Source organism: Schistocerca americana, chromosome 3, assembly GCF_021461395.2.
Source record: "Schistocerca americana isolate TAMUIC-IGC-003095 chromosome 3, iqSchAmer2.1, whole genome shotgun sequence".
Taxonomy (NCBI): domain Eukaryota; kingdom Metazoa; phylum Arthropoda; class Insecta; order Orthoptera; family Acrididae; genus Schistocerca; species Schistocerca americana.
In genome coordinates, this window is record NC_060121.1 from 938,027,066 (window position 1) to 938,042,642 (window position 15,577).

The window sequence follows — 15,577 nt, forward strand, 5'->3', positions numbered from 1 at the left end:
TGATAGCATGTCATACATTAGTCCCTATTTTAATTTTCCGTGCTTAAGAATAAAATTATGTATTAAATGCAGAGTGCCAATAGCGTAATGCAAAATGGACATAAAAATACTTGTTTTGTGTTTTGATGAGCATTGTAGTTCTGTTGCATAGTTGTGTTTTTTTTTTTTTTTTTTTTTTTTTTTTTTGCGACGAATTATAAAATTATGTGGTGATAAATGTGTGTAAAATTATATAATGTATTTAGATTTAAGTATTTAAATCTTATACAAAATTGTAAATGAATTGTGGCCCTTTTTATGAATTATTTTGATTAATGTTGTGTCACGTGACTCGACTCAGGACTGGGGATATGAGCAGGAAGAGGAGGTCTGTTGTCCGTTGTGGTAAGTTCGGAGCAGCAAAGTGCCGCAAGTGTAAGCATGGATGCCTGTGTATGTGAATAAACTGTGAAGGAACAACATGAAAGTGCTTAGGTGCGAGACAAACCATGTGTACTAATTGCACCAAATACTAATTATCCAGATCGGATTTATTTGTGAACTTAAAGATGCATGGTCACAAAGTTAGAAGTGCTTTTTAAATAAATAAGTTTCAATCTGAATTTGTATAGTGTACCTCATTTAGCGCAAGGTTGTGGTATAGACAACTGTGTATTCAATTCATTACTGTTCAAAGGCTAACCTATATATGACTCAGTATTAGGGGCACAAATGCAACCGTTCACTACCAACCCCCTTTGCAGATGAGCCACGTGAAAAATAGGTAGTGAACGAACCCGTGTACAGTTGCAGTCTGTTATATGACAACGAAAATGCTTCAATTTTCACTTAGTTTCAAAGGTCCCCATATTCTTTCATTATTTTTGGAAAGGAAGTTCACCAGGCAAATAATTTTTTTTATTGTTAAGCCCATATAAACTTCTATTGCTTCTCTCTTCAGTATTTCTTTGGGCTACATGTATCTTTTCTTGCCTTCCAAGCAACGTAAGTTCTGCCACTGTTACTAAAGAAAACCTCTGTAAAGCTGTTATTTCAACAGAACTTACTCAGCTCTAAGTATACTACAGAGTTCATTTTAAAAAAGGAGAAAATTCTCGACTTATTAGAAGCTCCTCTAGTTTTATTCATACAAAATCTGAAAACATTATTTGTTTTGAGCAACTTCCCCCTCCCTTTCGCTCATGGTGACGACATTCTCGGATGAAGTATATTTTCCTACACACTTTATTCATGCGAAGCTGAGAATGTTCTCTGAAATTCTGAGTATAAAATATATTCTCCATTTTATTCATACAACTCATTGTTCTTAATATACAGGCTAAGGAAAAAGTGTGCAATAAGGTAACTCAATATCTTTGCAGTTAAATACAGTACCAAGGGAATTACAAGCTTCATAGCAGGAAATACTGATGTTACTAAAATAAATATTTGTTTCCATTATGCTCTTTACATTATTCTAAACAAATAATCCTGTACAACAGCACAAGATATCAAAAAACAAAGAAACCTGGTTCTTGTAGCTCCAGTGCTTCCTTAGCTTTGGCAACGTTGTCTCGCTCTTCTTTAAGTCTGGCAAACTTTGTTTCATACATATGTAGTTGTTGCAGTGCATCATCAGGCCGTAAGTGTCCTTCCACAGGCTTATTACGTTCCCAGTCATTCAAAAAGTCATTGGTACGAGCCTCCACTGCCTTATCTTCCGTCACAATTTTCATCTGCAAACTTGCAACCTACAAGAAATGAAATACCATCAGCAGCTGCAGTTACAACCCTGAAGCAAAACTTTAAAAGCCATCTTTTCTCCTTTCATACAAAAGTATAGAAGGATATACAATTTATTTCAATATTATTTACATAAAAAGTCCAGGTTGGTGTGTAAACACTGACAATGCAAAGTACTGCTCATCTTGAAAGCTGTCAAGATATATAAAGACATATTAAACATAAGATAAAGATTAAAGCCCAAACTTTTGTTCCACCTAGTAGCAATAAGAACCTAGACACATCAAGGTCAAACTTAAGATACAGTCACATGTGCTCAGTTTTCTCTGCTCTGCAGAAGATTTTAAGTTTAAAATGTCAGCAGTCACCTGATATTTTTACAAGTCTATTCACCACACAGCATTACATCTTAAACTAACTAATGATTTGTCATCATAATCAATACTTGTTTCAATACACTTTTTGTAAAAGTGCAACAAGTTAATTCTTCTGTCAATGAAAAGATGAGGAAATAGCCAACAATTCTCAAGAAACACAAAAAGGACAGTTCGTTACACAATTTAACACTCCACAGAAAACATATTGTTCAAATTTTATGTGAAACAGACTAATTACTCTTGTAAATCATAGTAAAATAGTTATTTACACAAACATTTTTACAACAAACATTTTCTGAAACAATTTCAAACATAATGTAATCTGCCGTTCACAAAAGTCACTTTTGTATCTGCTGAGGCACGACAATGCCACAAAACCATTATGTTGGCATAAATGTCACTACTCTAACCAATGATGTGTGCTCATACCAGAAGCTGCTCTGGGGAAGAGGAAACACTCAATATATAGGTCAATCTATGGGAGAGCAGATATTCCAAACGCCACTTAGAGATCCTTGGAGAAAAAGCACAAAAAGTTACCAAGGAAAATCATCAAAACAACTGATGTGCAGAACCAAGAGCAAGGCACAATATGAAAGCCACGTCTCTGTAAGTCAATCTCACTCTAAGAGCCCACAAGCCAGCCTACACTGCCAACATACACAAGTCAATGGTTCTGCCCACACGACACTCAATGTGCAGCATCCATGATAGCTTTTCTCACTACTATTCGCGAGATCCACACCTACTCATCTGTTGCCTAATGTACATTCACTGGTGGGGATACTAAACTCTCTACAAGGACAACGATTATTTCTAGAAAAGTTGCCAAAACTATGCTAATCATTAGTGAAATTTGAAAGGAAAACATGCATTCTCAATTAAATTTAGGAAACTCACCATACTGTTCACAACATCAATAATGTCCTAATTTTATGAGTAATGCTTTACTTCAGTGCAGTATTATACAATGATTACCACCTCTGAGACTTTCCCTTAACCATTTGTACTGCTTATCCCACAACATTTCAGCTATCTTCTTACTATTTCATTAGTAAAGCTAACCACAAATATGCTAACACAAAATTTGTTTCTTAGAATCAGTTTTATGAAATTTAAATTTAACCATAATAATCAAAATACAGAAAATTTCTTTACCTGCATAATGAGTTAATATACTGCCACAAACACATACTATTCTAGATCAATACATTTCTAAGATTACTATTTTAATTAAAATAAAACCGAACAGTTTTAAACTTATGGGTAGTACTGTATATCACAGCTAAGGAGATTTTATTTAAGCACAAACCTGTGACTGTATTGATGAATCCTTGCGCTTTATTATTTCATTAAAAGCACTCCATTCGCCTACAATGTTGTCAACATGTAGCCAAGAACTTGGGAACTGAAATCGCTGCCTCTCCAAGATTAACTGTCCTTCACTGTACACATCCACCTGAAAGTGTGCGATACGTAATTATTCTGCATTTCTTTACAACACAAAAATTAATGATGAAATAAGTAAATAATTTTTATGTACCTGTTTTTCCCAGGCCTTCATCTTTCTCTTTAGACTTTGCACGTATGTTATGAAAGTGACTGCATCAGATGTGCTTGCTGCTTCAATACTCTGTTGCTCTAGTTCACTGCGAGACTGATTTTTAAAAAAATCATTTTAATTAAAAAAATATTTTCCAAAAAAATTCACTTACTATTAACACTGTGTGAAACAGTACAGCAGACTGAAATGAATACTCTAAGAAGAAAAAAAGTAATTCATGTAAATACCTTAGAAACTTGGGAATGAAATTGAGCCATTTCATTTCCTAGCAGAGAACCAAATTTAGCAAGTGTCTCCTTGTGCCAAGAGTCATACTTGAGTGATACTTTGCTTTGTACCTTGGCATAATCAATCACAATTGGACCAAATTCCCGGCGTGTATCTGATGTGTCAAACGTAGTTCGTGATTTCCTGAAAGCAAGTTCTTTTAGTAACATTTGGTGCGTACATGATTAAATCATGGACTGTCTGATTCACAGGAGGAATCTGTTTATAACACTGTGCCCACAGGAGTACAGTAAACACAGAGGATAGCAACAAGTAAGCTTGTGAAAATGACAAACCAGATGATATCATCAATCTCAATACCAGAGAGCAGTTCAAGGTGATCATACACAGAAGAAAGCAAACGATCCCATTCCTAATTACATCATTTGAGATAAGCAACTCATATTCAGTAAATAACTCTTATTTGTTGCCAGCTACCAAGCAATATCTACTAGTACATTTGTTGTGATATTAACAAAACAGTGCAAGTAAAAATTACACTTCCAAATATATGACCCAAGAAATATCACTCTTTCCCTTGACCTGTAAATTTCTTCAAAATTTTCTCATATTTAATTAAATTTTGCCCGACTGCTGTAAGGACTATGTAACAGAGGTAACACTATAAAAGTCAGATCTTTATTGGGGATCTAGTAAAAATGATGGAGATCACTAGTTAAAAAAACATGAATTCAGGATTATGGACTGTGAAGATAAAAGAATTGGGATGTATGTGCTAAATATAAGAGCAATTAAAAATGCAGAAAATGATTTAACTGACACTGGTGGAAATGTGTGATGAAGAAATAAGGGCCAAAATGAAAAGGCCAAAGATGTCTTGCATGATGTATTATATAAGATCACAATCTGAGTATGAGAATACACAGAGCATAAATGATTTTAAAGAAAGTCCAATAAAAACTGAAAGTTGACACTTGTCACATGCACTATAGCATTGTCACAATGGTCTTGAGCTGCACAACAGCTAAGACCTTGGTCAACCAGCTGTGACCATACTGTATGGCTTCCCAATGCGGTCAACACAGAGTGAACAGACTGTTAGCAGGGCTCAGCATTCCATTTGCTAAATTATATTTGTGTCATACGGATCATCTGATGTCATGTAGGTGTACCCCAAGTGAACCAATGTTTTGTGACGGCACATTGTCAGAATCAAACGCTTCATTCGTGACATTCAAAGCTCTCATCAGAAGTATTCTGTTTCAAAGCTTAACGTGTCAGTTAAAAAGTAATTTTAATCAGACTATACTGGTGACACACTAAATGAGATATTATATGTGAAATCCCTTGGTATTCACTCAAACACCAAGTTAAAACATAGTCAGCACATTAAATGGAGGACTCAAAAGATTGCAATACCACACAAAAGGCAACGGAATATTCAGCCTATTGCACTATGTCACAGAACAGAGTTACACATAACAAAGTAACAAAGAACTCATGAGGCAGATGTTTTTGTAATGTATTGGAAACTACAGCACAGAGCATGGACATAAATGCAAATAATTATTTGTGCAATGAACTGGCAGGAAGTGACAGAGTGTGAGAAATGACTGACACAGAGAGTAACTTATCATTTTGCTTTGTGAGTGAATCAAGTAACTTTTCTTCTTCTTCTTCTTCTTCTTCTTCTTCTTCTTCTTAGCATTTTTCCCATGCTAAGCAGGGTCTGCTCGTTGACACATCTGCCTCCATTTGGGTCTGTTAAGGGCATCTTCGTAGGTGGCATTGATTAATTCCGTATTCTTCTATATACAGTCCATCTATTGGGTCTTGGGCCTGCCACAAGGTCATCGGTCATTTATGTCTAGGTGCATAGCTGTTTTTTGACACCGAGTCTGCTTTAGTAAGCATTACATGTCTATCATCTGAACCTGCATTCCCATAGTTTGTCCGAGATTGGTGTAAACCCAAGTCACAGTCTAACGTTGACGTTTGTTGCATAGTCAAATCAGGTAAGCCCAAGGGACCGTAAGAGCATATGCATTTCCATCATCTGCTGAGCACGCTCATGCTTCATTGTCATTGGCCGACACTCTGACCCATAAAGTACAATTGGAAATACTACTGTCCCATAAAGCTTTGACTTAAGGCATAGAGGCATATGGCAATCACACAGCATGCCAGTCACCTGGTGCCATTTCATCCAGCTGGTGTTAACAAGGCAGCGGACATCCAGTAGACTTTCGCCATCCACTGCATATGAGTCAGCCAAGATATTTGAATTGCTCCAATTTCTGCAGGTCTTCTCCACTGACTTTGTTCCACCAGTTTCAATAAAACACTCCATGTACTCTGTCTTCTTGATATTCAGTCGGAGGCCAAATTTACCAAGTCATTGATTCCATTTGTTGACTTATCAAGTAAGTTGTAACCATGATAAGTTACTTGATAAGCTAACTAACTTTTAATGGTTATAAATATCAATTTTGTACATAAAGAGAAGTGTTGCAAGTAAGTTTCATTACAGTGGCCTTATACTGACACCCTATCAATTTGAGGTACTCTAATTGCCACAAGGACCTCAGGACAGTAGGCAAAGGAGGAGAGGAACAGACTGTATTGTAGACATTGACAGTAGAATCCAAAACACAAGAAAACAAATAATTCACTGTTATCTATAGCTTCCTAATATCTTAATGTTTGCCCAGCAGAGACATCTGTACTTTGCATCTGCTGCAGCTACACACCTATCTCCAGAAGATGGGTTCCATCTTTGCATCCTTTTTCCTCCTCCAATCAGACCTCAACTAATTACAAAAGAGGCTACTAATTGACTGAGTAAATATAAACTCTGTTCCACTGTGAGTTGTCAAACATGTTGACATGCCTTGCTCAAATCCTTAGCAGATGTCATAAGAAGAAGACTAAGATGGCAATATACTCACTTTATATCATGTAGACACTTCATCCAAAGATCAATATTTTCTCCGAGCTTTCCATAGAGATTATCTGACTGTAGGTCCCACAATGACTGGAAGCAAAGCCACTCTCCAACATACTTTTGTACCTATTAGCAGAAAAACATATTTCAGTATGATATGTACTGTCACTGAACATGAGTAAAAAGAATTACTGAAAAAGTTTAAAAAATATTTTTGAAGGCAGCTCTTACACAAGAAGACAAAACACTCATTTGCAATCCCATGCATATTTAATCGTATTTACAATTCTATCTCGGATTTTCAGTTCTATAGAAAGATACTCTTCAGAGGTCACTCACCTCCTTAATCTTGTTTTCAATAGCATCATATGCTGACTCAAGTACATTACAACCCTGGGGCAATTTTGTGAGAAGGTTGCGATATGTTGGTGAAGATGGGCGGTCAAGAGCAACTTGATACCTGGAGCTTTGTAATCTTGTCTGTGAAGTCACTATAGCTTGCCATGCAAACAACTGTTGCATTATTTGAAAACGAGCTTCTTCTATACTCGGATACAGATACATGATCTGATTTGTGATTCTCACTTCATGCACCATTACTTGAATCTGAAATGCAAATACCATATTAATATTCTGAAATCTGCAAATACAGAAGAGTTGTTACATCTTCTGTTTTAACATATACAGCGACATAGCTACAGCTGCACATTACCAAAATATAAACCATACTGCACAACCTTTGAAGGCTCTTCTATTTATATGAATTTATAAAACTTCAAAGTGTAACTGACACTTTCATTTAAGTATTTTACTTTTCCAAACAAACATTTAATGTTTTCTCCATCACTCTGTCAAATCCATCTCACCTTTAAGGGTACGGGATACTTATAAATGGTTAAAAAAATGAAAATTTTTTATGATTTTGTTAAGTTTTATAGTCTTTTCTGATTACTTTGATATATACATTATAGGGTTCCAAATGAAAAATGTCAAATTTTAAAGTTATGGTCGTGTATGCCGCCATGCCCCCTTTATTTCTGTTAAAGAAACCAGTATTATTCCGAAAAGAATTGTGAACTTTGTTTCCAGCAACTATAAGTATGATACATTGTATATGCTGGTAACAGTGCAGGTTGCTAGTGTCTGTAAATGATTATCTTTGTTAGTATTTGCTTTTGTTTCGCTGAAGCAGTTTGTTCATGTGTTACTGAATGTTTGTTGCCCAAGTGCTACATATATTTCTGGAAGTACACATCCTTTAGTGTGCAATAAATACGAACTATGCCACACATCAAGAAATTCAATAAAAGGAAATTCCGTGGTAACCAGTTCACAAACAAAGCAAGCCACAATGCTGAAAGTAACTTCTGTATCAGTTCTTCAGGGAAGAAACTCCCACACGGCACGCCTCCTGGTGATTCAAATATTTGTGTTAACAATGACACTGTTTGTAGTGGATTTGTTGCTGTTTATGTGGGCATCTTATCTTCTTTGATAAAGGAATTGGCTAAATGTAAACACTGTGATGGTGTAGGTTGTCTGGAAATGACTGAACAACAAAGTAGCAGGAAGGGTTTAGCGTCAAAATTAGTTGTTCTGTGTAGATCCTGCAATAAATCTACCTCGAAAATGACTTCGAACATTGTGCACAATTCATATGATGTGAATCTGAAGTTAGTGTATGCAATGCATGCAATAGGAAAAGGAAAAAAGGCTGTTCAAACGTTTTGTGGTTTGATGGACCTTCCTCCTCCTCCTCCTCCTCCTAGTTGTTTCAGCAAGTACATAACAATACTTTTATGTGCCTTGATGGTTGTGTCCAAAGCATCTACAAAACGTGCAGTAGAAAAACCTGTAAATATTAGTGGAACCACAAACATCGATGTTGCACTTGATAGGACATGGTAACGTCAAGGACATCGTTCCTTGGATGGTGTAGTCAGTGCTACTTCTCTGGAGAATGGAAAAGTTGTTGATGTTAAGTGCTTATCTAAATACTGCCACACATGTCATGGTAACACTGAAGGACTATTGAACATCTGTGTTCCAAGAATTATGATGGTTACACTGGAGGTATGGAATGTGATGGAGCTCTAAAAACATTTCAGAGGTTGGTGAGCTTTAATAACGACAGATACACAAAGTACCTAGGCAATGGTGACTAAAGCTTTCAATAAAATTAATGAGTTCAATATTTATGGTGATACCTTGATAACAAAACTGTAATGACCACCCTGTTCACGGACTTTGCCCTAAAGGAGCAGATTCTTGGTGTGGTTACCAAAAACCAAAAGAAAATTGTCAAATATACCATCATAAGCATTCTCTTCCAAATCCTGTTATGAATGAAATAAAACCAATTTTCAGATACCTGAGTGACCTTGTTCTGCTTAGTAAATGTCTTCATTGGGCACTCAGAATACAAATGAAAGTTTCAACCATTGCATACTAGAAAGATTACCCAAGAATGTTTTTGTAGGACTTAATACATTAAAAGTTGGTGTCCTAGAAGCAGGGATATGTTTCAATGATGGAGTAATAGGAAGGCTGGAGGCCCTGAGAAATTTTGTCATAAAATGGGGCTCTAATATGGAAGATCAACTGCTTGCGCATGGCAGACAACAGGTGCGTGAAGCTGAAAGATTCGCTCTTCAAGTTACCAAAGAAGCAAGAAGTGCTAAAAGGAATGGCAAGATGAAGCTTGAAGATGAAGAAATGCAGCAGGATGAAAAATATGCTTCTGGAATGTTCTGAGGCACAGTTTAATTGGACTCGTATCTTCATTTGCAATTTCCTGCAAGTTTTATTTTTCAGAATTCAGGAAAAGTGTGTTGCATTACCTGATATCAACAAAAAATCTGTTAACATATACATAATAAACAGTGCCTGAAAGAAATGTGTTGATTTTTGCATAATATTGAGCCAGAAAAGTACCCTGTATTCTTAAGAAACAGCACAGCTTTATGTGCGCTTTTTCAAATTTTCTTTTAAAAAGAGCACTGCTATTTTCATAGCAATACAAAATACTCTCCATGCAAAGAAAGGTGATACTTACCCTGTTGCTCCGTTCAAATAATTTAACTTTGTATTCTGATGCAAAAGAAACTACTTGTGTCAGTAAATGGTATGCTGTACGGCTTACAAAACTCATTACAAGTTTCAGACACAGGCTTCAGCAAGTAGGTTACTGGTCTACTCAATCTGAATCCTTAAAAGTTATTTCAATTAATTACAAATGACATTTAAGCGTTTCAGGTAATATGCAAAATCTCTACCATAGGCTAAGAAAAATGTTAAAATGCACAAAAACAATGGAATAGAGAATCCGTTGTTATAGATGAACAGCTTTAATTAGTGTACTGACACACAGAAAATGTTATGAAAATGTATAAACTTGACAGTTTACTGTAGTTAGTATTGTGGTGTAACAAATCACTTCAAGGAAAAAGACCTGTTGACAAATGGCTAAATCACCAACAAATGGTGATTATGACCACTGGAAATCATTTTTGTGTTAATAGAAGTCTGTTTCAACTCTCATACCAAGGGAGGAATTTTGTGTGTGTGTGTGTGGGGGGGGGGGGGGGGGGGGGGGGGGAGGGGGGGAAGGGGAGGGGAGGGCGTGGGGAGGGGGCAGGGGGAAGGGGGGAGGGGGCATGCACATGCATGCAGGATGGACACCATACATATGCCAGACAGGGTGACGACAGCAGTCTTTCTGTGAGTTACAGCACTTGCTGATTCAGCAGTTTACTAGATACCACTATTGTCCCACCTAGGAATTGTGCTGGAAGCATGGAAGAGGAGACCATGTTGTCTGCATTGCCAAAATAAATGACTTCTTTTACTTAGTATGACAGCTATGTATTGAGAGGTACAATTTGGACAGACAAGCATCATCGGAGAGGAAGTTTTGTAAATGAATAATATATTGAGTGATACAGTGCTGTATTGGAAAGAACTATATACACACACTTATCAAAGAAGAATTCAATATCATTTGGCAGAACTTCATTTCTTAAACGATATTTAAGCTAGCACAGAAGTTGCAGCCGACACGGCATCTGAAGATACACGATAAAAGTGATGGTTAATTCCGGTGGTGTACTGCAATAAAATTCAGCCTGAGGAAATTAGCAATGGTGAACAAAAACTTGTTCCACAAACTGTATACCGAACATAACGCAGAACATTTCCCTACCTGTGGATCTCCTCCAGGCTTGTGTGTAGGCTGTGCTGGGGCATCTGTATCCATGCTGTGGTCAATCTCCTTCTTTTTACCATTTAGTGCATTGGTCCAAGCTTGTATCCCAGCCTGCAATCGAGCTGCCAAGTTCTTCTCTACCTAAAATTAAAGGAAGAAAAGCTACATCAAAAACGCACCTAATTACACTTTCATGAAAACTTATGATATCTTACAAAAAAATTACTAATTAGCTCCAGTGTAATTACTTCTTTAGCCCACACACAGAGATACACAATACTTTTCCTTTCCACTAGCTACAACTGTTCCAGGTATCAACCTCTTAACACACACTCAAGAGCCAAAATATCAGAGTATATCTCAGAGCACCATGTAAACATTTCCGCACATGATAACATACAACTTTTGACACAAATGTTGAACAATTGGAACTACGTGTTAAGGATCATTTTTTTGTCCTCCCTCCTGAATTAAGGATCATTTTTTGTCCTCCCTCCTGAATTAAGGATCATTTTTTGTCCTCCCTCCTGAATTAAGGATCATTTTTTGTCCTCCCTCCTGAATTAAGGATCATTTTTTGTCCTCCCTCCTGAATTAAGGATCATTTTTTGTCCTCCCTCCTGAATTAAGGATCATTTTTTGTCCTCCCTCCTGAATTAAGGATCATTTTTTGTCCTCCCTCCTGAATTAAGGATCATTTTTTGTCCTCCCTCCTGCAGTAACTAACATTTTTTGTCCTCCCTCCTGCAGTAACTAACATTTTTTGTCCTCCCTCCTGCAGTAACTAACATTTTTTGTCCTCCTGCATACTGATGGCAAAAGCCACTTGTGTGTTTTCTTTTCATTATCTTCCTCCCCTCCATTATTGGTTCTAACAGACTTCCTAATTAATTCCTAAACAGTCTTGCTTACTACATCTCTCTTCTCTTTTGCTGGTAAAAAAAAACTACTGGCACCAAAAGCTGCCGTTTATGTCACCTTTTGTGTATCTGCACCTGCTATTTCACAGTAATATTTTCTATTTTTATATGGTTTTAGTTTTATTTTGGGTATTATCTTCCTTACAGATGTTACAACAAATGTAAAAAGGACCTAATCATGGCTGTGCCTCCCCCCCCCCCCCCCCCCCAACTCATTGGGTGCCCTTGGGAGTTCCAAGTTATGTTCAGCCTGAGAACCAAGACAATAATTAGTAGCAAATGAGAGAATTCCATTGAATAATACAGAAAATGACAAAGTGTCTTTTCAACTGTGTAACAAAAGGTACCTTCAGCTTCAAAATTATTTATTATCAGCATATATCAAGGAACTTCAACTTGACGACACAAAGCAGTTCTTTAAGTCAACAAGCATTCTTAACTATATTCAGTCATCAACAAATATGTCTTAACTTTCATCTAGTCATCGTGGAACATCTGTTTCATTAATAACCAATCTGAATGAGTGGCCACCTTCGTCTCATTTATTACTATATAATATCTTGCACTGTTTACATATTTGCTTAAAAAGTGGAAAAAATTCATTAAGCACTACATAGTACATGTTATGTTTCATGCTTTCAGTACTTAGCAACAGGTTTGAATGCTTTTCAGCGCTTATGCCCAATTATGATACCACAATGTTAGATACACTACTCTGACAATCCTTACCACTGATTCATCTGATTTGAGCAGATTGTTAATCCTTTGCCTAAATATAAAACCCCATTTAAAAAATAAAATACAATACACAAAAAGATCTTGAATACGAAATAATATAATATCTGAAGACTGAACTAACCTCTTCATCCAACCTGTTGACCCAAATATGAAGGTTGGAGTATTGGCGTAAACTGAGATCATCAACAGCATGTTGTATCTTTCCAAGAATGTCTGCAAAGGTATTAGCCGAATATGGACAAGTTTCAAGGGAACGGACATCCACATCCAGCTGTTCCTCAACGAACAGCAGATCTTCTACTTTTTCTTGGAAACTAACCACAACTTCCGCTAAGCGCTGTACATATGGATCCAGCTTGTAACTATCCCAGACTAATCCAATACCCTACAATGTAATCAGTCCACACATTAGCATAAATTTATAACAATTTCATTTTTCATCTACAATGTAATAGTAGTAGTAGTAGTAGTAGTAGTAGTAGTAGTAGTAGTAGTAGTAGTAGTATATATGTAAAGAAGAAAAGAAAAAAACCCAGTTCTCACCTCTGCAATCAGTGACTGAACTTCTTTCCTCATACCTGCAACCAAAGGTATAATGCTGGCTTTGTCTTCAATCTGAAACAACCCACAGAATGCTGTATACACTGCAACCCAATTAAATGTGACAAAGAAATTAGAATCACTGAAAATCTACAAAGGACAAATATCTCAGTTCTAAATTTTCCCACATAATGATTCAAATTATAAAAAAAATGAAATTAAGGAAAACTGCAGAAATGTTTCTGTGCAGAAACAGTCACAAATTAAATTTACATTCAGATTCTCAATCAAAGTGAGAGTACAGCTTCAGCTTACTACATAAAAACACATATTACAACCAATGAAAAGATAAAAATACCTAAAAACATGCTTCAAATACAAAGCAGCTAAACACTTGTTTTTGTAAGCACGTGACATTTCTAAGTCTTTCAAAATATTGATCTTAACATCAACTTCAAACACTGAAGACAGAAACTGAAGCTAAATACATATAATACAGCAATTAGTTACAGATTCACCAATTTCAAGATATGTGAACAAGTTTACAATAAAGGAAAACGAAATAATTTATCCTGACTGAAGTGTAAAAAAAACATGAAAAATTCATAACAGAAGTATTATGTTTGGACTGGTCACAATTTCTGCATTCAGTGATCATAATAATTTGTCTAGTCCTGCAAACACTATAAGCATTACATTCTTAAAAAATACCTGCTACAAACCAATGATAAACAAGTTATCACTAAACCAACAATTGCTGGAAGTTTATTTCATTATTTCCAATGGCAGTAACCAACTGACTAATTATTGGCAGGGAATTACCTAAGCAGTTGCTGAATGTAATAGCATTTCTATAAAGGATACCAAATATTTTAACCACTGCAGCATAAGTAAAGTTCCTGCATGTCTAAAGAAAGCAATATGCAATACCAAGCATTCCTGTTGTTACAAAAATATGGCTTTCCACTTGTTACAATTTGAAACTTCCAGGATGGAAACAAAGTGCAGGGAAGCAACCACTCACTTGTTACTGACATTTGTGGTGAATAGAAACATTTAACAGTGGATTGTCATTACTAACTTTAAAGTTACTGCGCTTGAACACACACACACACACACACACACACACACACACACACACACACACACAGAGAGAGAGAGAGAGAGAGAGAGAGAGAGAGAGAGAGAGAGAGAGAGAGAGAGTAACCAAAGAGAAGTAATTCAAAAGCTTATAACAACTCTGTGCTGTTTTATTATTTTATGAATCTCTTATTTATCAGCGAAAACGAACTGGTTGCCTTTCTTCATTTATGTGCTTTTCAGAAAATGCAACAAACTGAGCTTAGAAAAGTGACAAAGCTGCTTTGTCTGCATGGTAGTCCAATGGCTTAGAAGACATTTGCACAATCAAAAATTATGCAACATATTAATTACCATAAGTATCAATCTTATCATTGTTTCATGCTTCATTGTTAAGTAGAATCAAAGGTAAGTAATTAATATGAGAACACAAACTCAATATCTATACAGCCAATGAATTAATGTAGCTTTGCTGAAGACAATTTGTAAAAGCACATTAACTGTTAGTACTGTTGCAAGCATACAATTTAAAAAGGTCACTGTCCAAAAGATTGAGGGATAGGAAAATTTCTTAGTTGTAAAAAGACTACCATTATACATTTATTGGGAGTGCCTAGCCTCAGTGCTGCTGCTTAATCAGGCATCAGGTAGAGACACGAGGCAGAATATGGGGTAGGGCAGAGTCAGCCACTCAAACATTCCATTCACATAACTCTGTCTGTACAACTGCCATACCCATCAAAAACTGCCTCCATGCCCTCCCCACCACCACTTAAGATAGTTCTTCATATCAATCATGAAGAAAGATTAGGTCGAAGATCTCATAAAACATCAATCCCGTACCACCTCTTGCAATCCAATCTCAAAGGAATTTTATGAATGCCATTCTGATGTAGTCATTTTTAAAATACGTCATATGCAGCAACAACATTACAAAATCATTAATAACTTCATCAACAGACTTTGACACTGAAAAAAAGGGTATGAACTGTTTTGAGTGAAGTACAACTTACCATATTTTATATAAATAGCGTAAAAAATTTCTCTAGTAACATACAATGGGTTCATGGCAACCGTTAACATAATTGATCTCTTCATCAGAATGACCATAATAAACTACAGCACCGAAAATAGAAAAAAAAATTGTATTACCATTATTAGGCGAGGCACTCTGACACATACATCATTAGAGGTGTGAAATGCAATGTTCCAATAACCGGTACCTTCAGCCTCCAACATCACAATGATTTGGCAAGTATA

General features: G+C 36.2%; 1 protein-coding gene across 2 annotated transcripts in view; it reads right to left on the reverse strand.

Moving 5' to 3' along the window:
- The window catches only part of LOC124605656 (dynein heavy chain, cytoplasmic), a 232,432-nt gene that overhangs the window by 153,187 nt on the left and 63,668 nt on the right, over window positions 1–15,577 (reverse strand). For both annotated transcript variants that reach the window (XM_047137483.1, XM_047137482.1), the window contains 9 exons: window positions 13,241–13,312; window positions 12,819–13,082; window positions 11,037–11,180; window positions 7,175–7,441; window positions 6,840–6,961; window positions 3,891–4,074; window positions 3,643–3,756; window positions 3,412–3,558; window positions 1,508–1,730 (listed from right to left, as the gene is read on the reverse strand). In XM_047137483.1, coding sequence (XP_046993439.1) covers window positions 1,508–1,730; window positions 3,412–3,558; window positions 3,643–3,756; window positions 3,891–4,074; window positions 6,840–6,961; window positions 7,175–7,441; window positions 11,037–11,180; window positions 12,819–13,082; window positions 13,241–13,312 — 1,537 coding nt within the window. The remainder of the gene's footprint in view (window positions 1–1,507; window positions 1,731–3,411; window positions 3,559–3,642; window positions 3,757–3,890; window positions 4,075–6,839; window positions 6,962–7,174; window positions 7,442–11,036; window positions 11,181–12,818; window positions 13,083–13,240; window positions 13,313–15,577) is intronic.